Source organism: Engystomops pustulosus, chromosome 5 (assembly GCF_040894005.1).
Source record: "Engystomops pustulosus chromosome 5, aEngPut4.maternal, whole genome shotgun sequence".
Taxonomy (NCBI): Eukaryota; Metazoa; Chordata; class Amphibia; order Anura; family Leptodactylidae; genus Engystomops; species Engystomops pustulosus.
In genome coordinates, this window is record NC_092415.1 from 86,759,371 (window position 1) to 86,784,915 (window position 25,545).

Here is a 25,545-nt window from a genome sequence, read left to right on the forward strand (position 1 = left end):
ATCTATATATATCTATATATTTTTGTCTAACTATATCTGTCTATTTCTTAATCTAAAAACCATCTGTTAAGAATCAGTTTTTTTTGGAGAAAAAAGTATTGCAATCTCCATAATTTTTTCCGTGAAAAAAACGAAGAATAAGGGATCACTGTACAACTGATAACAGTGGATGACACAAAATGTTACATTGATTGCAATAGGATTTAAAATGGAGCGATTTCCTTTCCGTTTTTTACTTTTAAAAGTTTGCCAAACTTGACATAATGGATGACATAACATTTTAAATTGTAGATAGATGGACATTATTACGCCTATCTGGACATTTCCTCTGGCACTCCCACATTATACTATACATACCATCCTACTAGAGCGGTCACTGTTGCAGATTCAATTGTAGGAGAAGAATAGTCGGACAGGGATATAAGTCAGTGGGGTCCTACAGTCACTGGCAATGCCCATCATATGAGGGGTGTAGCACTACTGTCATGATCACCCTTTATTTAACAATTATGCAGATGTGAACAGAATCGTATAGTGTGCTTTGTACACCTGTCTGCCTACACATTCTAGCAGTGAAGCTAAAACTGGCCCAATCAGATGTGTCTTATTTCTTTGTTGATTTTGTACTTTGTTAAAGACATAGAAACAGAAGGACCAGGTTGATGAAAACCACAAGACTTTTGGCATTAAATCAAACCTATATGCAGGCAGAATGGCATACATCAGGTGGTGTTGGGAAAATTGTACATAGTGTCCCATCTTCAGAGAGCATGTAATAGGGCAGGAACAGCTAGACAAATTATATATAATGTTCTATATGCAGACACTTTGTTGTAGAGCAAGAAGAACTAAGCAAACTGATACATTTTTACATTTTGTGGCAAAATATTGAGACAACTCACCAGTGGGTAGGGTCAACTACTAGACTCCTATATACAGAAGCGATACTGAATGATAGATAGATAGATAGATAGATAGATAGATAGATAGATAGATAGATAGATAGATAGATAGATAGATAGATAGATAGATAGATAGATAGATAGATAGATAGATAGATAGACAGTCGGAGAATACAAGAGTGCAGCAGGCTAGTCTCCTCTATGGCTCAGGACATCATGCTGCTTGCACTCAGTGTCTTAGATAGTTACTACATTGACTTCACCTTTGCAACAGCTATATAGTTAATTCTCCATTTCCTGGCAGCTCCATAAGGGGCACATTAACCCTTCCACTGATCTCTCCAAAAAGCAGGTGTAGTACCCTGTCCCCCTGTCAAGATATACAACGTGTGTGTTGGCTTTTACGAGGTCTGTATAAGCCCTGGATGTACATAACACTTGCAACACATTGCCTCAAGTTTCACTTTTTACTGCGTATGTCACTATTGACTCAAAGATGAATTCAACAAGCTACATCTTTCTCTATGCAATACTGTTATCCAGCAAGCTATATCTTCCTATATGCAATACTGCATCCAGCAAGCTACAAATTCCTATATGCAATACTAAGCTACATCTTCCTATATGCAATACTAAGCTATATCTTCCTATATGCAATAGTGCCATCCAGAAAGCTACAAATTCCTATATGCAATACTAAGCTACATCTTCCTATATGTGATACTGCCATCCATTCAGCTACATGTTCCTATATGCAACACTGCCATCCAGTAAGCTACATCTTCATATATGCAATACTGCCATCCAGTAAGCTACAACTTCCTATATGCAGTACTAAGCTACATCTTCCTATATGCAATACTGCCATCCAGAAAGCTACAACTTCCTATATGCAATACTGCCATCCAATAAGCTACAACTTCCTATATGCAATACTAAGCTACATCTTCCTATATGCAATACTGCCATCCAGTAAACTACATCTTCCTATATGCAATACTAAGCTACATCTTCCTATATGCAATACTTCCATCCAGTAAGCTACAACTTCCTATATGCAATACTAAGCTACATCTTCCTATATGCAATACTGCCATCCAGTAAGCTACAACTTCCTATATGCAATACTAAGCTACATCTTCCTATATGCAATACTGACATCCAGCAAGCTACATCTTCCTATATGCAATACTAAGCTACATCTTCCTATATGCAATACTGACATCCAGCAAGCTACATCTTCCTATATGCAATACTGCCATCCAGTAAACTACATCTTCCTATATGCAATACTAAGCTACATCTTCCTATATGCAATACTGACATCCAGCAAGCTACATCTTCCTATTGGCAATACTGCCATCCAGCAAGCTACAAATTCCTATATGCAATACTAAGCTACATCTTCCTATACTTCATACTGCCATCCATTAAACTACATCTACCTATATGCAATACTAAGCTACATCTTCCTATATGCAATACTAAGCCACATCTTCCTCTATGCAATACTGCCATCCAGTAAGCTACATCTACCTATATGCAATACTGCCATCCAGTAAGCTACAACTTCCTATATGCAATACTAAGCCACATCTTCCTATATGCAATACTGTCATCCAGTAAGCTACATCTTCCTATATGCAATACTGCCATTCAGTAAGCTACATCTTCCTATATGCAATACTGTCATCCAGTAAGCTACATCTTCCTATATGCAATACTGCCATCCAGTAAGCTACATCTTCCTATATGCAATACTGCCATCCAGTAAGCTACATCTTCCTATATGCAATACTAAGCTACATCTTCCTATATGCAATACTGTCATCCAGTAAGCTACATCTTCCTATTTGCAATACTGCCATCCAGTAAACTACATCTTCATCTATCCAATACTGCCATCCAGCAAGCTACATCTTCCTATATGCAATACTATATTAAGCTACATCTTCCTATATGCACTACTGCCATCCAGCAAGCTACTTCTATATATATATACAACAACACACATATAATGCCATCCGGTAAACTATACAATACTGCCATCCAGGAAGCTATTGACAAATGTATACGCTATACCGACAACCAGCAAAGTGCTGCTGTATACATAATATATACCACCATCCAGCAAGGTGCTGCTATGTATCTAAATAAGATAGGAGTGTGCTAGATGTTTTTAATTAAGTAGGCTCCGTCTTTGGAGGAGAAAAGGCCAAGAAACAATGGGGGTAATTAAAAATGACCTGAGTTTTATTCTTGTCATCTGTGCTTTGCACCTGCAAATACTATAGAAAAATCTGCATTTGTTATTTATGTCTGAAATTCCCCATGTAGCAGGATCTATAACGATTGGAGCATGGTTTATATGCCAATAATACACACACAATTCAGAACAAGACGTGAGGGAACTGCCAATAGCTGCGCAACCCAGCAATGGATGGATGGATGGGATCCTAACCGGGGAAAGCAGATGTTGGCTTCATGCAGACCTCTGAAGCTCCATTATTCTTTGGACATGTTAGGAAAGCATTAGTGATTGATAATGACGCTAATTAACCCATTCCCTCTCTAAACAGTGCAACCTACCATTGCCAGCAGGACACTGCAAACACTACACATACCCATATCTAGGTAGATCTCATATAAAAGCAGACATTAGAGACCAAAAAGCTAATTAGAGAAAGTTACTCTCTGGGAAGTTTGTATCAAACAAATATATATATATATATATATATATATATATATATATATATATATATATATATTTATATATATATATATATATATATATATATATATATATATATATATATATATAGGAAACAATTGCACATTGTTCAGCAAACATATAGTTCAACACTCCATGGGTCCGTTTTGCAGTCCTTTACATCAGGGCATAGAAAGTCAAGAGTTTAAAATATGAATATTTATACCAAATGAATAAACTGTATTCAATTAACTAAAATTTCTCGTGCACTTCTGAACTGAAGTGGAATCGACTGTAATTGATTTATTTGAAACCAGAGGTTAAGGACTGAATTAGCTAAGTACAACTGGGTATTTCAAGCCACTGACTTCTCAAATGTCAAATCCCTTCTATTTTTAATATTATTTCAGCTGCGGGGCATTGCTATCCTGACGCTTGTTCCACCAGTTAAATCTCAAATTATATTAATATTCGATTCTTTTTTTGGGTGGGTTTGGGGAGATTAAACATGTAGGTTAAAAAAAAAACTGTACTAATATCATTGCAAAGAAACTGTAAGTTGAAATATACAAATGGTATCATATACCAGTACCTTTACCAGTATGTAAGTTCACCTAGGAGTAGTTCATATTTATGAATATATATAGAGAGAGATCGATAGATATTCCAGTAACTGAATATAGTGAATATATAAATATAATGGAAAGACATTTAAATCCGTTAAATAACTACATATATATCGCATACACTGCACTTCCACTTTCTTGTTAAATACTTAGAGGAATTAATAGTATTTAATAAGATTGCTCTGCTTTACAAATGAGGGATTCTCCGTAGCAGCAGAAAGAGCAGCCTTGTATTGCAGCCTATGAAAGCCTATTGTGCCCGAGGTGAGGATCCCACACACAATCTGAGATGCAGCCAAGAACAACAGCCCTGATAGACAATGCTTCACTTCACCTGCTGCAATACACTGCTTTTCATTTATGTCAGCCTATGGCTTCCTTCTTCCATACATCTACATAAAACTGGCCTGAAAAGACATCCAGTACACATATCTAGCCCCTCATCCATCCTGATGGGAGAGAAGACAATGGCAGCTGAGCAATTTCTTGATCCACTTTCAATTTGGATTGAAATATGTAGCATTGTTATTATGAACTGGCTGCCTGATGCAAATAGAATTTGCAGTACTAGTCCCTTCAGCCTGGCAAGATTGATTTTCCAGTGCCTTCCATAAGTAGATTACCCGAGCAAAATGAAACATCTTGTGCTTTATCTAATGTGTTGCTTCAACAGCTCAAGCAAACGTCAAACAGCATGAGGAAATGTTAATTCTTCTGGCCCTGTTATTGTAAACAACTGCACAATGAAGGGAAGACGAGAAAAAGCCCAAACCACTAGCAATTTCTGCTATTTCGTTTGCATTTCAAGTTGAATTGACCTTATCTATGAACACACTTGTTAATCTGCACCATTCAATTGTTCATATTATTTTAACATTGGGAACAGCAATGGAGCAGTCTCCAGTTACAGATCATTCTCTACATAGATACAAATAAGTCACAACATGTGTAGTACCATCAAACTACACATCCCAAACCGATTATGTATCATGAATATAAGATCTCCATTGAATTCAAATCCCATCTTATCTCACAGTAAAGAAGAGAAGGCATATTAACTCTTTCCAATAGCCCATATTATACATTCCCCAAGCAATTATCATATGTGCCCCTAAGCATTCTCAGAATACACCCATTCACATGATCGCAGTGCTCCCCAGCTCCAAGGTCTGCTTGTTTATACAATACAAGGAGCAGCCATATATAAAGAAAATGCTTCAACCTTACTTTCTGTGATTTAATCATGATCATGCTGTTGTTTATTTTTATTGCTTATGTCAATAATTTACAAAACTGCAATATAGATACATATATATAAATCATATGTGTTAAAATTGGTATGATTTCACCTATGACAGCCCCCTTGACATTACATAAAACTATATTTTTACAAATATATTGTGTCTTGATGTTCTTGTAGATTTATTATTAGTATTATTATTATTATTATTATTATTAATTTACCTATTAAATACTAAATAGCATTCGTGCCTATATTTTTTGTTTTCATTCTTGGTTTAAATGATATTAATATTTCTGAATGAACTGTAATGGTTATTATCAGTGTCAGGTTATACTAGAAATATCAAAATGATTCCCTACACTGAACTCAGAGTTGAAAGTAAGTTTTTATTATACTTGAGGGAAACAATGGGTTCAGCTGCTTATTGCAAGGAGCAATTGTCAAGGGAGAGTTAAACTCAATTACTGTAACCATACTGAATAAAAAATACTGCCAAGGACAGAAATACGCCTGAATAAAGACAGCCACTGAATAAAGGAATCGACATAAAGCGTATCAAATATTTATTCACCTGGTCAACAATAAAAACTATAATACATTGCTAGAGGTTGGGGACAGAGTCTCTGTGGTCAGTGAGATCCTTGCAGCCCCATCACTTGTGCAGTCCTCTGTACACAACGAAAGCCAATATACAGTATATCACTAAGGTATTGCTCTTCACACATAATCATCCCTCAATCCCTTATAAATAAAACACTAGTGAATAAAACAATGTCTAAATTTTGAGATTTCTTTCATTTATTTTTTTTTAAAGAAATGAAAAGACTTGTTATAATACTAATCATATATAAAATCCATTTTATTTTTTATTTGTTCTGCTGCTTCATTGTGTCTTACATGCTACAACAGGGCTAAAAATCGAGGAATTCCATAGAAAGAAACCCAAAGTTTAGCTTTCTAAATAAGTACCAAGAATCACATGAACTAAGAGGGAAATTGAAAAACCCACTAAACAATAGGTAAACGAGATCACCAGATAAATAAAAAAAAAGTTTCTTTGAACAGACTCACCATATTTACAATCCCCATTAAATTACACATAAATAAATATATACAGAAACACTGATTCCCTTATAGAGTGACCATGATCTGTGTCCAAACACAAAGTTCGACGTGTTGGCATTTACCTTAGAGGGAAAAGGTACAACCTGAAGACACGACATGGAACTGCAATGTTTTGTGCTCAAGTTTATTCACAATACTGATAATGTCATCCGCAGCCTTTGTTACTAGGGCTACAATCTCAACTGAAGAAGGGAAGGTGGTGATCAGTTCGACGACTCTCATATATATATAGATATATATTTAACAAGAAATTGTTTCTTTAAAAAAAAAGTTTTCTTACAAAATGTCCAAACACTAAAGACAAAACCTTTCCTGGCTCCGTTGCCTGTTCCATTAATAATCCAAACGAGACAATAAAACGAATGGACAACGTTTTGGTGGCTGAGCAGAAGACTCCCTTCTCTGATGTAGGGATGGCAAAAGGTCTTCTTCTCTTTGCCCCACTAGGCTGGAGACCAACACATAAGGGTGGTCAGGGGGTAGAAATGCTGGGAGGATGGGTCACTTCCTGTGCTTTTCATCTTTGTCACCTCCTTTGCTGTTGTCTGTGTGGTTGTTATTATTGAGGTACATTTTGTCCATTGCTTTCAGTGCCTCAGTGAGATAATTCTGCAGGGCAGTAATGGCTGCACAAACTGCTGGACTGCCAAATCCATGAGAGATGAGGTTGAAGTGTGTCAGGCAGCTTTGGATACCAGGCTCCAGAATAGGAGATGGTCTAGAGTTACCCAAGGGGGATCTGTCCTGTGACAATAAATCTGTAAATTCTTTACAAATCTGCCTGCAATGCAAAAAAAACAACAACTAAGGTTAGCCTTCATATGACACTGCTTTACTATGCACCTTACAGTCCCTAATGTTAAAAATCCACTACAGGCTTGGAAATACACAACGAGAATTTCGGGTATGCAATGAGTTAATTAGCATGATGAAGCATAGAAGCCTAGACTTGCCACATGATAGCAATCTCCATTGTGAACAACACATTTGATTTAATTCATTCAAGTCTGTAAACCCCACAAGTACCATAACTAAACACATCTTCCTTTCATTTCCTTGTGTAACCCGAAAAGTCCCTGGAAGAATGAGTAACCTTATGACACATGCAGAGACTTGGGGGATGTTAAGAATGGTTTCCTGGGGCATTAGTGGTCCATAAGAAATGCAGAACATATGTACACAGTAAGCCCCCATACATTTCTTTTCGTGTTGCTTATGGAGATGTCCTGCATTTCATATAACATATTAGCATGTCTTCATGTTCCATCATGCTCTCTATAGCAAAAAACATAGAAGCTCCAGTATTGAGTATTACAGGTGAATTAGGTACAGTGGTAATTGACCAAAATCGATTGCAAGCTCCTCTAACCAAACACCTCCTCTAACCAAAAACCAAAAGCAAATTGTTTGTAATCCTACAAACTTCTATCAGTGACCCACCATTACAATCCATAGGATAGGAAAGCAGGCTATAGCTGTGTACATCAGGCTAGCGCTTGATATCACATTTCCGGTTAATTACATAAGTATTTCAATGAGCTCCTTAATCCTTTTCATGTTGGTAGCAATTTACTTCTAGCAAATTATTAACTCGGGACATAGCAAAATGTTCATTAGACTTTTCAGTATAGGTCAAAGGTGGGTAAACTTGTCCACTCCAGCTGTTCCAGAGATTTGGGAAAAAGAGCTCATTTATTGGTAGAACAAGAAGATTTGTCAGATTTGGTAAGAGAAAGGTCTAGTGGCTATACATATATGGATATAAGAGCAGTATACACTTACTTTGTGGCTAATAACATATTTTTCCTGGTCACTTGCTCATTGGGATCTGAGTGTTGTCGGTTGACATATTCAGCTACTGCTTTGGCAGGAAATTCTGTTTCACAGACATAACCAAAATCTCTGGCTAGATGGACAGCTTCGCCTATATGGGCACAAGAATTATAACAATCTGTTAGGTAATCCCCGATCTAGAATTTCACATCGAATTAATGAGAATATTAATGATAACATTTAAATTAATAACAATTAAAACACCACTTGCACATCTGAAACAAATGTAGGAAGTAACAAGTTCTATTTAATACAATAGTAATTTAATGCACCACTCAGGTAAATAATAAAATAATCCTAAAAAAGGCACATTATAGGTTGTATACAGATAGGAGAGAGTAATTTCAATGCCTGAAAGTTGTTTTGCATATATTAGCAACTATCTAACGATCGGAGAGTTTTTATGGCGACTCTTTAAATGGCAGATCTTATATAAAGCATCTGTTTATCTAGCTAATTGCAATTTCTCCACAGTTTAAACATATAAGACTGTTATGTGAATAGTTGACTTTGCCATAAGAGCTGACAATCCAGATCCACTCTGCTGAATTTTCCCATTATTGTGAGAGCCCCTAGTTTATAATGCTCTTATTTTCTATATCCTGGACGATTAGCTGGGAGAGACTCGGGGTCAGTGCACTGAGTATGTCTGTTGTGTTGATTTTCAGATCTTTGGTTTTAATTTCCTGAAGCAGTTGGATTTTACTGCAGGGTTTCCTGCTATTAGCTGCACTCCGGAAGGACGCATGCGCCAATTAGCGCTTCAAAGAGTAGCTCTCCACAAGGATGGAGCAGATCTCCCACAATAACAGCACTCATCATCCTCATTATCATAAAGTGCCTCCTCATCACTGCACAACTCTCATTCTATAGATAGAATTATATTGCTAAAATATTATTAAATATATAATCTTTTATGGCTGTTTCATTGTTAGTTGTGAGTGGCTTAAATCTCTCTCCTGCACATTTTTTTGTCGCCAAATGTGCAGCAGTGATTCCATAATGTATGCAAGTATATTAATGGTTATGGAGGAGGGGCAGGCACAGTTCTTTGGACTAAAAGGTAAGGCATAAATGAGAAGCAGCAGTGAGTCCCTTAGATCCACTAGTAATGTTGCCCTCTGGCATAGGTCATGTAATTCAGGAAGTCCTGGTCAGGCACTTCTCCAATGCAGATGGCAGCCCAGCTTAAATGATTTACTGCATTGTTTTGAGTGGAAACAACTTTAGGTTTGGGTATTTAACTATTATCATATTGAAATGGCTTTCTCTTGATTCTTTTAAGAGCACAAAATGGAGGCAATCAAGAACGATTAGTGCACTTTTACTACTGCTAGAGAAACATCAGACTACTTACCCTCCACTAAGGATGTGAGCAATGTGACATTAGCAGCTTTACGCCTCCCAGCTGGAAGGTTTAATCCTATTTTATCTAATTTTTCTCTCAGTGATCGTCCACCATTTTTAGATTTTGCCCTATGGAGAATATAACAAAAATTTACAATTGACAAACAATAACTGTATAAACTTCGATTAAGAAATCATTTAATGGATCAATTTTTTGGTAGAAAGAGGAATTACAATAATGTGATGTTTATTATTATTCATATTTAAGAGACATTTTTTCATATACTGCCTCCACATCCCTCTAAGGAAAGGTCTCTCCCAACATTTTCAACACAGAAAACTTTCACATAGGTTGCAAAATGCAAAAGCACAATGTAATTGGTGTGCTGGGAAAAGGAATGTGTTGACATGGCTGCAGACCAAGATCATCATTGCTTAAAAAAGTGACCTATACTGACCCAGAGAAATGAAGCCTCCTTACATTCTCATTCATGTAATTTACAGAAATATATGAATGGTCTCTTAGTTATGGGGTGCAGACACAGAACATGGTATTAATCCCAGTGTCTAGGACATCTCTAAAGGGCATCAGAAGAATCAAATTACTTCTGTATTGCAAGGGAAGGAAAGTCAAGGCCTTGTACATTGTTAGACTAAAGGATAGAAGAATGTTGGTATCCCTATATTGTAAAGGGAAAAGGGACAGACAGGAAGTATATATAGGACACACTGTGATAGTAACCAGGAGGCAGTGTTTATGACTTGCAGCTAATCAAAAATCTAATTACATCCAAATCAACTCTGTCCATAAGCATTAAGTGGCATAACTGTGAATCCATAGTGTAATTACCAGTGATGGAATGATTAGCCAGAAAGCTCAAGACTGAAACATGGTCACTCTATTCGCCCTTTAATACGTATGTCAGAACTTAGAATATTAGTATTTTATCAATTTACAAAAAATCTTCTTTGAATCAAAATATTTTCACGAACTTGCACATTAAATATATGAATATGGTCTGACACATTTAATATAAGAAAGTTATAACTGTATAAGATTTCTTTACAATATGTAGATTATTAATAAGAAGGGTGTTTAGATTAAAGATTTCTTAAGGGAATGACATGTCCATTCACATTTCGGGAAGCAAATATTATCATACCCTGTTCTATGAATTCCTCTCATGTTCCCTGTTATATCTCACCCCAAATGTTCTCCACATCGTGTCCTTACACGCTGAGCCAGATGCAATGTGACACTGAATGATCCTGGAAGCCCTTATGATACACACAGTGGCCATAGCACAGCCAGGGCTGACTGAGGCTATTATGGAGGTATCTGGAGATGAGCCTGAGCATACACTTCACAGAAGACAACCTTTAAAGCTATTGCTATGTATATACAAAAAGTCATCCATGGTCATGGTTGTGTGTACAGTTTTTGTAACAACACCAAGATGCATATGTCAGTAATAATTAGCGTTCACACCCTTACATTTCACCCATCAGCACAGACATTTAACCCCTTAACCCCTGTGGATGATGATCACCCAGGCTACAACACATGAATGTGGGTCTCACCTCCTGAGAACTCCTCCCAGCAGAGAAGCATTTAGGCACTCGGGCGGGGACAACCTTCTCTGGACTTCTGCCACTGTCACCTTGTACTTTGATGTTGAGCTTAGAAGAGACAGTCGTCCAGGAACTGAGCAGAAGACTTCATTCGGATTCACTACTCCACCGAAGAGATTGTCTTTGTTGAGAGAGAGGGACGATACTGCATTGTTATTGGATTTAGACAATGAGACAGGCCCTGCAAAGAGAAGGATGACAATGATGCCAGGAAACTAGAAGGCCTGGGCACAAACACTCAGGGGGCATCACTACTATCCCGTATACATAATAGCACACATACCATGTGCATTGCAAGGGCCACTCACACTAAAGTAGAAGTAATCATTTGCTCCTGACAGCCCGTTAACAATCCTATTTAGCTATAAAACAGCCTTCTTCAGCTAAATATGGCTGTCCATAAATGGAAACATATTCTATATAGTGTCTCTTTTAATGATGATTATTAGTAAGAGAGGATGTTCTACAGGACAGTATTACCGCAGATGTAAAATCACTATGGTGACATTATTGATCCTAAATGTAAGGGGCTTTATCTAAAGATGTCACAACACTTCTCAGGGTTAACTTGGTAGTGATGAGGGTTAATACCGCAGGCAGAGAGACACAGAGAGATGAGCATAGAGGAGCATAAGCGCCACAGTGAGGCAGAAAGTGGTAGTGCACATACAATGATTGTCTATGGAGGGAAAGCCTGTCTGATTTAATTACCGATTAAAGTTAGATAGTTGCCTAGTAAAGTATATCGCACACAACCTCAACCAACACACAGGATGCTCCATTTTGAATCTATATTAAGATTCTTCCCTTACATACAAAAAGGAATCTATCAGAACAATGAAAATGCAGGCTATTATTTCCCGTATTCTGTATATACAGCCTGCAGCGCATATTATAACCAAATATACCTCTATACTTCACGCTATACTCTATAATAGCTGGCAAAATATAAATCTTATTCTCCAATTATTTGTTAGAAATAAAAGTTTTAGTAATTTTTTGGGAGTTCAGTTGAATTTATTCTGTAAATGAATATATCATACAGAACAAATATATAATGTATAGTGTATAGAAAGCCCCAGCAATCCGGATATGCCACTACAGCTTCTCCTTCTGTTCAGACATAATATCCAGTTAGATATTATTCCAGGTCACAGGCACTGTATTTTAGGCAATTATTTCATCTATATTTCTAGTGTAGTTTTATGACAACTAAAGAGTCAAAAACACAGTCATCCTAATGTAATTGTGCATGTACATAACAATAGCAAGCACATCAGTGCTCCATAGCAAATGCAATAAAGACATGAATTGTTTCCATAATCCTGCATATACCCGGGAAGTGCAAGCTTTGTGGCACCCTGTTATTATGACGGCAGCTCTAATCATGTGGCTATGGATGGCCTGTGCATTTCATTTGTTGGGGAGAGTCAGACGTATGGGGGCTCTGGATAGATCACTTGTGACATTAATAGCTCTGGGGAGGCTAATAGAGACAATAGGAACTAAACGAACTCTTGAGATTACTAATAGAAGAGCCAATTATCATGTTGACTTGGAAAGAGCATCTCAGCTAGATCAACTTACACTGGAGGAAGAAATAAGAGTGGGACAAATAAACCTATGGACGCTAGAAATGGAATGTGTTTACTTATAGTCATTCCATTTTCTTGGGATAAATATCACTTCTGCACTGTGACATAATTTTTTCTTATTATATTTTTAGGGATATAATCAATATAATTTTTTTGCATCTTTATGCATCACATAAAACGCTACAAATTAACTATAGCTCAAACCACACAATGCATTTCAGCTCTGCTGTATTTACTACATATTATGATCTACAGCCAGAAATAATAGCATGCAACAAGCACACGTTATGTACAGAGTAAACATGAATTCTTCTGTAGGGAAGCACACAGCAGAATATTTCTCTCTCACAAGCCTGAAATACTTGAGGATGAAGCTTGGCAGTTTTGAGCATGGAAAGAAAAGCTTGTAGAGACTTGTAAGGAATGCACCAGAAAATAGCCTACCTTTCTTAATTACAGTCTGATCTGGGATGTTGATACCTGGGTCTTCTACATGCTGCAACACAAAATACACAAAGGTTTTAATGCACTGTCATAACAAGAGCAGGGAAATACTCAGGTTGTGTGTCAGACAGGAGATATCACCAAGCACAACAGTTACAAAACACTAGGACATGTAAAGGAAATTATATACTCCCTGGAAATTCTACAAATGAAAATATACAAACTTTATGTTTATCTTTCTATATTTAATTTGGAAAGGTAGCAGAGTATATGTGGGGAAATACTATTATTAGGGCACATACATACATGTTGGATTCAGCACTGCTACATATCTCTGTATTGTTATATGCATATAATAGTATATAAGAATACAAAGATAGGAAGCATTCCAAGAGGCATGAAAAAAATCATATATAAGTATATTTCGTTTGTATTATATTATTAAGGAAATCGGAAATCTACTACGTATAATTAGGGGGATTAATGTGAAACATAAAATGTATTAGATTCCTAAATTTTTGATGAGTGGGCAAAGTAGGCTCCTTGGCAGAACTGGCTTGACTGGCAGATATTCTCCATAAGACAACCCAACATATATTCATTGGATTTGTGAATGTTGTGATTTGTGGTCCCATTGTGAGAAAACTGTTAAATAAATCATCACAGCTATGTAAAGAGGGATGGTGACACTGCCAGCCGGGGCTGTGGTTCTGACCCACAAGGTTCGGCATTAACCCCCATTATTCGTTATTGTCATTGTCCAGCAATAATCTTGATGATAACATTTTCCATTCGCTGCTGGATTTATGCTCCTGTTAATTGTGTCTGATCTCAATGATTCCGGGTGGATGGGACTGCGGTGCTTTATTACGGCTTTTATTATACTCAGTGCTCTCATTTGTAACTTGCCTAAAGTGCTCCTGCATTTAAGTAGAATTAAATAGAGAAATGTTCAGAAATGACTACTACCCATTTAACTATGTGGGGAAATATGATCCCTTTATGCTGATCACTCAAAGCCTGGACTAGCGGCTACCCTATCACGTCCCATATAATTGACATTACCCTAAATATATCCTCTGTCAACTTCTATAATTCTGATATAGTACCAATTTTACAGTATGTAATTGACCATGATCCTGTTTTGTTTGTTATAACAGTAGCAACAATTTATATAACAATTTAAACTGGGGAATAAATAGTGAAAATAATAACTTCAACCTATATTACCGACCCATTTATTTACTATTCTGTAGTTTTTCTATATAATTTTTGCACTGTTGTATACACACATGGAATGTTCTAATTCATATCATAAACCTTATGAAGCTTATTAGAAAAATTATAATAGCTCATTTAATGCAAGGGAGTTTGCTTCTTTCAATTATGCAATTAATTTTTTTGTTGCACAGGCAACAATTAAAGTGTGTGTGTATATATATAATATCTACACATGCATATAGATACAAGTCTTGGAAAAGCATAAATTTTGTAACATAAATCCAGCACAAAACACTCCACAATTACAAAACAATGCTTTTAAATGGCATTCTATCTTTCCTAAATATCATCCCACCACCATCACCACAACACTGCAACCTGAGACTGTAATCGTTAATCTGTCATCACTTATTTCACAACAGTGTCTAATCCCAGATTTTTGGAAGTATTTTGTATGATGAGGAAACGTTCTGCCGACAGATTATTATCAATCAGGTTTTCTGCAATAAAATACCTGATAAATGGAAGAGGACAAGTCAAGGGTAAAAGGTGGGGTATTGATTTGGATGGTGCTTCCCCTGGTACTAAATAAGTAATGTCAGGTTTAACTAGGAATCATTTTCTGGGTGACTATTATAAATAAATCCAGTATGTATATGGTGCGTGTTTTTTTGTGTAATTTAATAGTTGTTAATTTGGTGGCCCTGATAGGGGGTCTCTTAAATGATCTAATGAGGAGAATTTTGAACAGGGCTCAGTTCCATTTGTTATGTCTTACAGACATTGCAGCTGCAGGTATAGGGATGGATAGTATTAATTAGATTGGACAGATTATTTATTACAGAACTCATCGATCCTTGGAGGATCTTTCATCTGAGAAGTGATTGCCTTCATTCACCATCTCTACTAGGTGCACAGCTGCACAGGAGGGTGTTTGCACTAGGATGACACATCTATTGAAGCTCACCGTGTACATAAGGGTGAGGACTTGTCTGAAGAGTAGTTAGAAACAGAAAACAAAGTCTTACCGAGACATCTTCTATTGCATGAGGTATGGAGTGGATAGGGATGTCCCCAATTCCTGAGCCTAGCCCATGAGGCCCGTGCAGAAGGTCTTCATGCCGCCTGTAATCCCTGCGGGGGTCTAGGCCGGACAGTTGATGTGGTAGCCCCCGATGTGTGTGCAACAGACTGGTCTCCTGGCTCTGCCTCTGTCCTGGCCACCCTGGATGCTGAGGTTGCGGTTGAGCATGGAGAGAATTGAGGCTATAGGGGTCATTAACATGGGAATATGGATCTTGTGATTGTGGATATATGGGCTGGTATGGTGGAGGAAAATATGGGGGTTGAAAGTCAGTATTTGGGGTATGAGAAAGTGGGGGAGCACTGGCATATGGGGACTGGCCCACTGTCCCCAACTGGGGTAACCTAGCTGTCCCATTGCTGGTACCGTCGTGACGATCCTACAGAGAACAAAAACAGGAGAATTATGAATACACATGTTTACAACTACTAAAATTATTGATATAATTCAATATAAAATTTGTTATATGCGTATAATGTCTCTTTTTATGTATACAACAAATGCCTGCCCTTATTATACCAGGAAAAATATATAGAACAAAATAAAATATTAATTCCAGAATCGGAAAAGACCTGGACATTATAGTCATGAAAATAATAATTATTACCTAAACGTAATAATAATATTGATGATAACAAATAAGTAATTTGTTACGAAACTACCGTCTATAATCCATAACATCTCATAATCCAGGACATATAGTAAAATAAAATGCTGAAAATACATCTATACAGATATTGGCATTTTCACAATGGAACAGTGACCTAAACACCGTTTATATTAAATGAAAGCACATGCCCCATACCGGCATATGTTAGAGTTTAACTTAGGACCGGGAGATGATATGTATCCATGTTTTATAATATTAAGAAGTCATTTGATCAGGGAGAAAGCACAGGATGTATGAGATACAATCACATGTCAGTAATCGCTAATACAAATCATGGGAACGGCACAAAGGGGTTGTTTAAGGCAGGACTAGATGGAAGTGGTTGCAGCAGATTTATGGATAGGAAGAAATAAAACAAAAAATAAAACCGTAAAATGAAACCTTAATATTTCCTTAAACTCACCATCGCGGAAAAACTGTGCACTAACATGAGTGCTGCTACTGACACAACTCAATGGAGAAAAAAGCAGAATACACAAGAGAAGAACCAGAAGAGCAGAGAGAACCTCGCCAGCCCTAGTATATCGCTACTAGAAAATCATAACGACGAGGAAAATCGGGCGCCGACCAAAGACCATAATCCATCAGATCTGCAAGCGATTCTTCATGGGCAGAAGGTAGAATTGGCAGATAGAAAGTTTTCTCTGTATGAATGTCTCTCGGTTAATCCTTCCTGGACTTGTGTGCAATGCCTCTGCTGCTGGCTTGACTAGAATAAGAGGTACAGCATGCTCCCCTCCTAATAGCAGCACATATTCATGACTATTAAAATTACAGCAATACTTAATAAGGGAAGAATGGCTGGAAATCGAGCGTGAACCGAGGAAGCAACTCAAGGCAGAGCCCTGTTCTAAATGACGTCCATTGAATGAAGAATCAGTGTATCTAATCAGAGGTGGAGGGGGAGGAAAAGAGGGAGAGACACCAGTGAGGGAAGAGGAGAGGGGAGGGGGAGGGGGGCTGGCGAATCACAGGATAGAGGGGCATGAAAAGTGAATGAGTGTGACAGGGAAGGAGGGATGGGGGGAATAAAGGGAATTGGCACCTGGGAATCCTGGGAATATCCTGGATAAGCCATGGGCAGCTCCGATGTCCTCCTTTTGCTGCTAGGAATGTTTTCAGTGCTTTCCAAACCTTTGCTTTTCATGTCTGGATCGGAGGGGCCCGGATCTGCTGTCCTCTGACCCTGATCCATAGCCCGATGGGCTCCAAGCACAGCTTCCTATTCCAGCAGATAGATCCACAGCCCTGGTTGTCGGCCCTTGTGAATGTATAAAGCTGGTGTTGGGGTGAGGGCTGAGCTGTCGGGTGTGAGGCAGCAGTGCTGGGCTTGTGTCAGCATGCAGCTCCCGGAAGGCGGTGGCCGGGGACCTTGTGCTTCTGGTTCCCTGTGCTTCTCCAGTGCCCCAATACCGAGACCCCCAGAGTAGGACCCAAGTCTCCCCCTTCCACAGCGGTCAGGGTGCTCCAGCCTTTCTCATCTGTGGACGGCACCGGTCCAGCACGGATCGACCCGGCTCTGGAGCTGCCTCCCTTCCGCCCGATCCTGGCTCCAACTCCAGCTCCAAACCCGTCCGACTGGCTCTGCAACTCCAGCAAACAACTCCTCCAAAATATGACATAGCCAACTCTATAGAAGCTCCTAGCTGGCTAGGGTTAGAATAACAAGAGGCATCCAGCGCCTGCATGTCCCTACACAGCTATGCACACCTAACAAAATACAGCTTTCATCTCCGGATCAATGGAGCAGCACTGCTGAGCCCCGGTACTGCCGGGTATAGAAAAGTGCCTACACATATATCAGTACTGCTGTCCTGACACCGACGGCGGGGTATAGAATAGTAATATATATTACCCAACTGCAGTGTAGTAAGATGTAGTAAAAAAAGTGTGTACATAATGTCCTAACAACATCTGCAAGGTAGTACGATAGAAAAGTCTCTCTTTACTGCTCTTTCCTAACACCAAGTGTAGGATAGAAAAGTGTGTACATATATTATATTTATTACATTATTGCTGTCCTAACTGCATGCAGGAGACACCATCAAATCATATGAAGTATTCCTAGCAGGATAATAAACTATATATATATATATATATATATATATATATATATATATATATATACACATACATACACATATACATGTAGTCCACAAAAGCAAAGAGAATGCGACCCCTTATAGTCTATGCCCAAAACTGCTCTAACCACTTGGGAAACTTCACAAGAGCAGCTGAGAGTCCAGCAAGTCATAACAAGACAATGATCCATGTGCCAGTGCTGTGCCTTTGTGCTCACACGTTTGTGTGCTTTTGTATGCACCACAACACCCGACATATGGGAAAACTCCACAATCTCTCCGCATGAGGTTTTCTGTATGCATCCAAATATAATATTCATATAATCCAAAATAGTAGTATTAGTATTTATAGTAAAATTAATATTACTAGATGAAAATCATATGCACAAATAACCGTACAAATTAACCATAATAGAATATTTTATACATCGAGAATAATGTGAAATGAAACTGCGCAAAGTATGAAAATACTCACACAACCGTCCTAAATGACCCAAATATAATTGTTTCCTGCAATCTCCGCAGTTTACTGCGAGTGCTAATATATATATATATATATATATATATATATATACACATTATATATACACATTTAAGGTCTATATTTGCATGCACGGATGGTCACTGTATAGGGAGCTAGTTAGAAAGTCAATCATGCAGATAGCACAGGCTACTCCTGGTCTGAGCTCACACTACTGTGCACTACATCCTGGGTACAGATACTACTGCTTACCTCACACTCTTCATATTTGATATTATCCGTTAGTTTCCACAGCATTTTCATGGGCTTTATGGAAGAGGATTTCTTCTTCTTCCTTGTCCCCACAAAAGTCTAGAGCCCCTGTGAGCTGTACACAGAGCGAGTGAGCAGTGCTGGTGCAATGCTATGGTGCACTGAGATCTCCCTCTAATGGTAGAAAGTTTCCTTTATTTCCATTGCTGCTAAGCACCAAGCCTAAATAGCTGATTAGCATATCAACAATGGTCCGACTGCTAGGTGACATGAGATCCCAACCTCAAGGGAACCTGAATCATAGCACCTCAGTACTACCAATGATTCTTAAAGTAGATAGATAGATAGATAGATAGATAGATAGATAGATAGATAGATAGATAGATAGATAGATAGATAGATAGATAGATAGATAGATATATAGATAGATAGGTATTGTAGATAGATGATTTATATGAATTTCTATATCGGCTTAACCCATTAGATGCAGAATGCACAGGTTCATATAAAGGGTGTATTTCTATGTCAGATGATTTTATTTTAGGCAGCCTTTCTTAAGTGCAAATAAAAAGAATATTGAAAGTGATAATCTCTTTTTTACGTGTCCTACTTGATATTCAACTTGGGTGTCTAAAGATCTTGGAAAACGTGTGAAATGAGAAAATTATGCAGCATCTAATGAGCAGTTTCATTTTGACGTTTTCAGAATGGTTAATTTTAATGGATAATTGCATTAAAGTGAGAGGAAGGCTGGGACAATAAGAAGGGGCTTCTCAAACATGGATCTAATTCCTTCAGCAGGTCCACATCTATTGTGCTAGTATATATATATATATATATATATATATATATATATATATGTATATATATATATATATATATATATATATATGGCATGGCATCGTGGCTGACATGGTAAACCCTTTAGTACATCAGTGTTTTGGTGGTGACAGTGCATTTGCATAAATGGTCTCTGGAGCCAGTGTACCTCAGTCCAATGTCATGAAGATCTAGGAGGTCTTATCCCACAGTAAAAAGACTGTGCTCTCTCCATTGTGTTTGTTCATAGTCTAGTCAAAATAGTTGTTTTTCCCTCATTGAGGTTGAAATGAAGCTGGGCTTGCCCTTTAGTGGATGTGTTAATAGTCTGGTAATGTGAAAGGGGCTCATCATGAGCCAGCGCCAACACTTCAGCTCAGACAGGCCCATAGTCACATCAACCAGATTACATGACCGCCCAGCTCATTGCATGCGAATATTAGGGCCAGGATCAAACATCGCAGCAAAGAGTGTGAAAAACACTTTACACCAGCAGCAGCACATCAATAGTGTCGCATTTAGGAGTCATTAACATTTCTAGGGTGGGGCAGATACATTCAGGAGCTGCTAATAGCGTGAAACTCGTCCCTTTAAAAGGGCATTGTGACCCCTCATCGTTGATATGCAGATTCTACATCTCATAAATATGATGTCCATGAGCCTCAGATCAACGTCATATCTGGAAGCGATAAGAATGACCTAACCATGTAGGCATCAAACTACACACACTAACAGATCATCTATCTATCTATCTATCTATCTATCTATCTATCTATCTATCTATCTATCTATCTATCTATCTATCTATCTATCTATCTATCTATCTATCTATCTATCTATCTATCTATCTATCTATCTATCCTATCATGTTCCCCTTCTGTCATTTACAGTAATTTAAACGTGCAGTATATAGGAGTGTAGGCCGTTGATTTACACAAAACGATCACGTCTGTTGACTTTTGTTTGTATTTACATCTCCAGATGGATAGACAATGATAAAATAGCTTAGTAATGGATGATCGATATATACATAGATTGTTGCAATAACTAATTGCATTTATATAGATATCTATTTACATTTGTATTTGAAAGACAGATGATAGACAGACTAAATAGATAGATATACATTGAGGAAATGATGATGTACAATAAAAAAATAGTGACAATAAAACAGCAGATATATATTGTACTGTACATTTGAGAATAATCTATGTTGGTCTACTAGTAGCATCTGAATTTTCATAAAGTAGCATCACATTCTATGCATATGACTCTAAAGTACATACAGAGCAAAATTAATGTAATCTTACCTTGAACACTACAGCTTTTACTGCCCATATATACTGTATTTAATCCTAGCTGTGCTCTGCATGATCTCCAGGCACTTGCTATTATTATTATTAGCTTGCATCACTCACTTTTACTAAGAGCCTCTACAAAAAAAGAAGTGGCTCAGGGCGGTTTTGCCTGCTCCATTCCTCACCTGTCTTGTATTCCTATGAACCAAATCCACAACATTTTCTTTAGATATCCAAATGTTTCCAATCTATTAGTATCTGGATACATATACTATAAAATATATAACTGCTGAAGATAATAAGACACAATGTTATAGATATGAATAGAGTCACCAGGTGAGTACCTGTGACCAGGTGAGACATCTCACCTGCCAGTCCTCCATCTTGGCCAGCATGGACATCCTATAATCCCTCGTTGATGATAGACTGAGGGATCCGCCTGCAGATACGAGTAGCTTCAACAAATCCTTCTCTACCTGTACACGAACATCTCACCTGCTCATAAAGAACTGGTTGCTACCTGTGCACGCATGCGCACTGCCCAGGAATGTGCTTGGGTAACTTACTATGCGCAGAGCTGTCTGAGATGTTGATGGATTTACAGCAACCCAAGTCTCCACATAAACACCAGCTCCCTCCTTCTTACTAATAGGTATTTATTGCAGAGCTCCTGCATTCATGGAGTGAAGTGCTATGGTGCATATAAGACCCCCCAAGACTTCTGATCACCTCTTTTAGCCTTCTCTACCTGTAGCCTTCATGTGGTATTAATAGCACTGACAATCCACCTTTCCTAATAAAGCAACAATGATTTAACACTAAACGTTACCCTGTGTATTGTGTCATATGCAATGGCATGTATAAGTCCAGAGACAGGACATCTCTGCTGGGTGCATTATTATTAATATCATAAACCTTTAGTCTGGCTTGATAGGAGACCAAGAGAGAAAATACAGAGCAGGAGCTGTTTGCTTTGTGGTAAATATACTGATTGTTGACTATAAAACAGTTATGGGCTGAAGATCCTGTGTTCTGCCTTCTTGTAAAAAAAAACAAGGCATTAGTATATACTGCTTCTCAAGAGATACTATTTGTACATACTAATGTCCAGAGACAGACCACATTAGCATATGTATGTTCTGTCTGGCTCTGTATGCATCAGGCTTCATCCTGATGAGGGACTAAAAGTACCAGCACACCTGGAGGGATAAGATTTGTAGGAAATCTAGGATACATAAACTCATGGTCTCTTCTAGGAGTTTACTTGTGCTCCATGCTTTAATGAGAAACATTTTACTTTCATTATAATTTAAAGGGAAGTTTACCAAGTTAAACAAATTCTCTTTACGAGTTAACCATTTCATAGCCAATGGCAGTACTGGTATATTTGGCATTATAGGCATATTCACAGTCATAATGAAAATACGAGATTAATGAAAACTTCATAAAGTACTAAAATCTTGTGCAAGTGCCTCAAAAATCATGGAGTAAAATACATATCGTTATGTTCTATCATAGCAAAGATAATAATATTAATAAAAACCAGGGTTATTTTACTAGCCCCCAGGGAAGCCCCAAAGGTATTATCTTGAGACTAAAGCTGCTGTCAAACTGTAGAGGAGAGCACCTTATACACACAGCAAGACAAAAGCTGTAAGATGTTTGTAAGCAATGAGCCATGAAGAAGACTATTCACACCACATCAACTATCTATACATCTATCCTCAATTTACATCGATTACAAGAGATAGAGAAACTACTTCATTCACATTCACGCTACTGCACAATAAGCAGAGGGACGGACAGGACTCTAGGAAGGATGCAACTTTAGGTAAGAAAATACAGAAATACACGGCCATATTCTGGTTGACACCAATGTGTGGGGGATGGGATTTGGCAAATGTTGTAGGTAAGTGTAATGGCTATTTAGCCCAAAGTTTGTGAAGACAGTTGTTGCACAGAAAAAGTCTACAGTTCTAATATTATGATTTTACGTAATACAAATATAAAACATATATTTGTTCTATTTTCTTTACTACATCAGACTGCATTTAGCCACATTTTTTTTCATTCCATATTTATCTGCCCTTTTTTCTTTATATTTCTATCCTCCACAATACATAGAAGAGAAGCATTATGATACTGCTTTTGTCACACATATGACCCACGTCTTTACTGGTTTTTATCAGATTGCAATAAGTTTTGCTTTTCTGGAGAGGCTACAAAGTTAATCAACCATCAAAGACAAAAGATCTTTGCTTCATCCTTCTATCTATTTTGTACCACTGCTCAGCAAAACTTAGACAAAAAAGAAATTAATTTACTGAAAACAAAGAAAAAAAAGTTTCACGTTCCTTTTCCGTGAATTTACTCCCCAATCCCTGAATAAATTATGCAAATACTTGTTGTTTTTATCCTAACGATAAAACCAGTTCAAAACAGGTTTTGGAAACTTCAAGGATTTCTTTAAAGCTTTACCTCTGTCCAGACAAAAAAAGAAGACAGGTAGGGGGAAGTCAAAAGACACAGGTATCTGATGCGACCCAATTTACCTTCATGATCCCTGCAGCTCATTGCATCCACAAGAAGCTCCATGATGACGGCTCTGTGTGCAGCCTGGCTGCTGGATTTATGGGAAATCTAATATTGTTTTTAAACATGCAAGGCTAAAATAACAAGTTTATGCCTTAGCAGCTTCCCTTGCACTCCAATGTAAACGTCTTGGAAAACCACGTGCTAATATTACTAGTATTTTACTAAGCTGGCAATTTCCTGGGGAGTGGTTATTACTAGAGCTACATACATTCATAAGCAGTAGCCACAGGCTAATGCCACAGCCCTCACTACTGTGCACACTGTTCCCTTGTCTTCATTTTGCTGCTATAAATATTTTGCACTTATAAATAAATGGCTTGCTAACGAAAAAAACTGGAAAACCTGAAATACAACTACTTCTCCTCCTGTAATAAACTTCCAGGCTTTATGTGTTTGTTATTAAACCTACGTGATTGTTAGCAGAAAAAAAACTAGTTCACATGTGTTAACATCACTCCTAGTTCTTGATAATAATAGGAAGCACTGTATAGAAGTACACTATATAGGTATAGATAAGTATAAAATAGGTGTCATGTACTGTATTGTGTATTATGTGACCGTGGAACTGGTATTATTTCTAGAAAGAGCTTAGATGAAAATAGAAAATAGGAAAAGGAACTTTCATTTTAACTCTTTAGAATGATGTGTAATATCTTCTGATTCTGACGTTTAAGAATTTTCATGATGAGTCGGTTTTATTGTCCCATTTAGCTGTTTTGCTGGTTTTACTGCAGGTTTATGCACGTTTACTGATGGTTTTATTCTTCTTTTAGGGCGATACATTACATTTGAGATAATAGAGACAGTAGATATATAGATGATAGCCAGATAAATACGCAGAATAGATAATCATAAATTGATAATAGGTAGATAGATCCATAGATAGAGAAATTGATATTCCCTTTCCTACTTTTTAAAGCATGGCATAAGGTACAGCAGTAAGTCTTGAATCTATCTAGATAACTCAGTCAACTAGTGTATCTAAAATGTAAATGCGTGTGAAGAGATATATAATATTATGTTTCTTTATGCCAGAGAAGGATGGTTTCTGTTGTACATACCAGACATGACAATATTCAGAAAACTTCTATGTATGTAGGACACAAACTGAACAATATCTATTGTGAGAAATCTTTATATTTATAGGATGGTTAAGAAATATTTGGTATTCTATGATTAGCTTTATGCACACCCCTGGGGAACATGTAATTGTGCTTTTACACATACACATATCCATCCAATTTTTGTCAAATCAGACCAATATCCAGGTACCTTGTACATCTGTCTGATTTACCAGAAATATGCATAAAAAATGTCATTTACAATGATAGTAGCCTGCAAACAGCATTTGATAGATATCTGAAAAATCACTTCTATTTACAGAATATAAGGTTTGTTTTAAATAAGAATGTTCAGAATTGGATTCATCCTAACATAATACAATCTGACAACTCAGTCCAGTTTCATCATTAGATTAAATTGTATGATTTGTTAAATATCTATGCATGACAACCAATATGTATCTTTGTGAAAACTTGAAAGTTATTATTCTACTCTGTGATATTACATATAGATAACAAATAAAAG

The 25,545-nt window shown here is 37.4% G+C and overlaps 1 protein-coding gene across 7 annotated transcripts; it reads right to left on the bottom strand.

Annotated features, from left to right (window-relative positions):
* Window positions 1–6,021: 6,021 nt before the first annotated feature.
* Window positions 6,022–21,870, bottom strand: TFAP2A (transcription factor AP-2 alpha). 7 transcript variants are annotated; one of them, XM_072152572.1, is made up of 7 exons: window positions 21,732–21,870; window positions 15,707–16,141; window positions 13,458–13,509; window positions 11,368–11,599; window positions 9,797–9,915; window positions 8,389–8,530; window positions 6,022–7,387 (listed from the first exon to the last, which is right to left on the bottom strand). In XM_072152572.1, exons 1-7 carry the CDS (start codon window positions 21,762–21,764, stop codon window positions 7,108–7,110), a joined length of 1,293 nt encoding a protein of 430 aa, XP_072008673.1. In that variant the 5' UTR covers window positions 21,765–21,870; the 3' UTR covers window positions 6,022–7,107. The 7 variants fall into 7 exon arrangements, with proteins under 7 accessions (XP_072008673.1, XP_072008676.1, XP_072008672.1 ...); XM_072152575.1 differs by having other exon boundaries at window positions 21,708–21,838; XM_072152571.1 differs by lacking the exon at window positions 21,732–21,870 and adding an exon at window positions 19,247–19,414.
* Between the last annotated feature and the right edge of the window lie 3,675 nt (window positions 21,871–25,545).

What these genes read in the sequence shown, in the direction of transcription:
- TFAP2A (XM_072152568.1), bottom strand. Translation starts at nt 17,627, where the DNA reads ATGGATCAGGGTCAGAGGACAGCAGATCCGGGCCCCTCCGATCCAGAC. An exon ending in ATGCAATAGAAGATGTCTCG is followed by an intron (nt 13,510 to 15,706) that starts GTAAGACTTTGT and finishes TTTGTGTTGCAG; the next exon opens with CATGTAGAAGACCCAGGTAT. An exon ending in TCAGACTGTAATTAAGAAAG is followed by an intron (nt 11,600 to 13,457) that starts GTAGGCTATTTT and finishes TTCTCTTTGCAG; the next exon opens with GGCCTGTCTCATTGTCTAAA.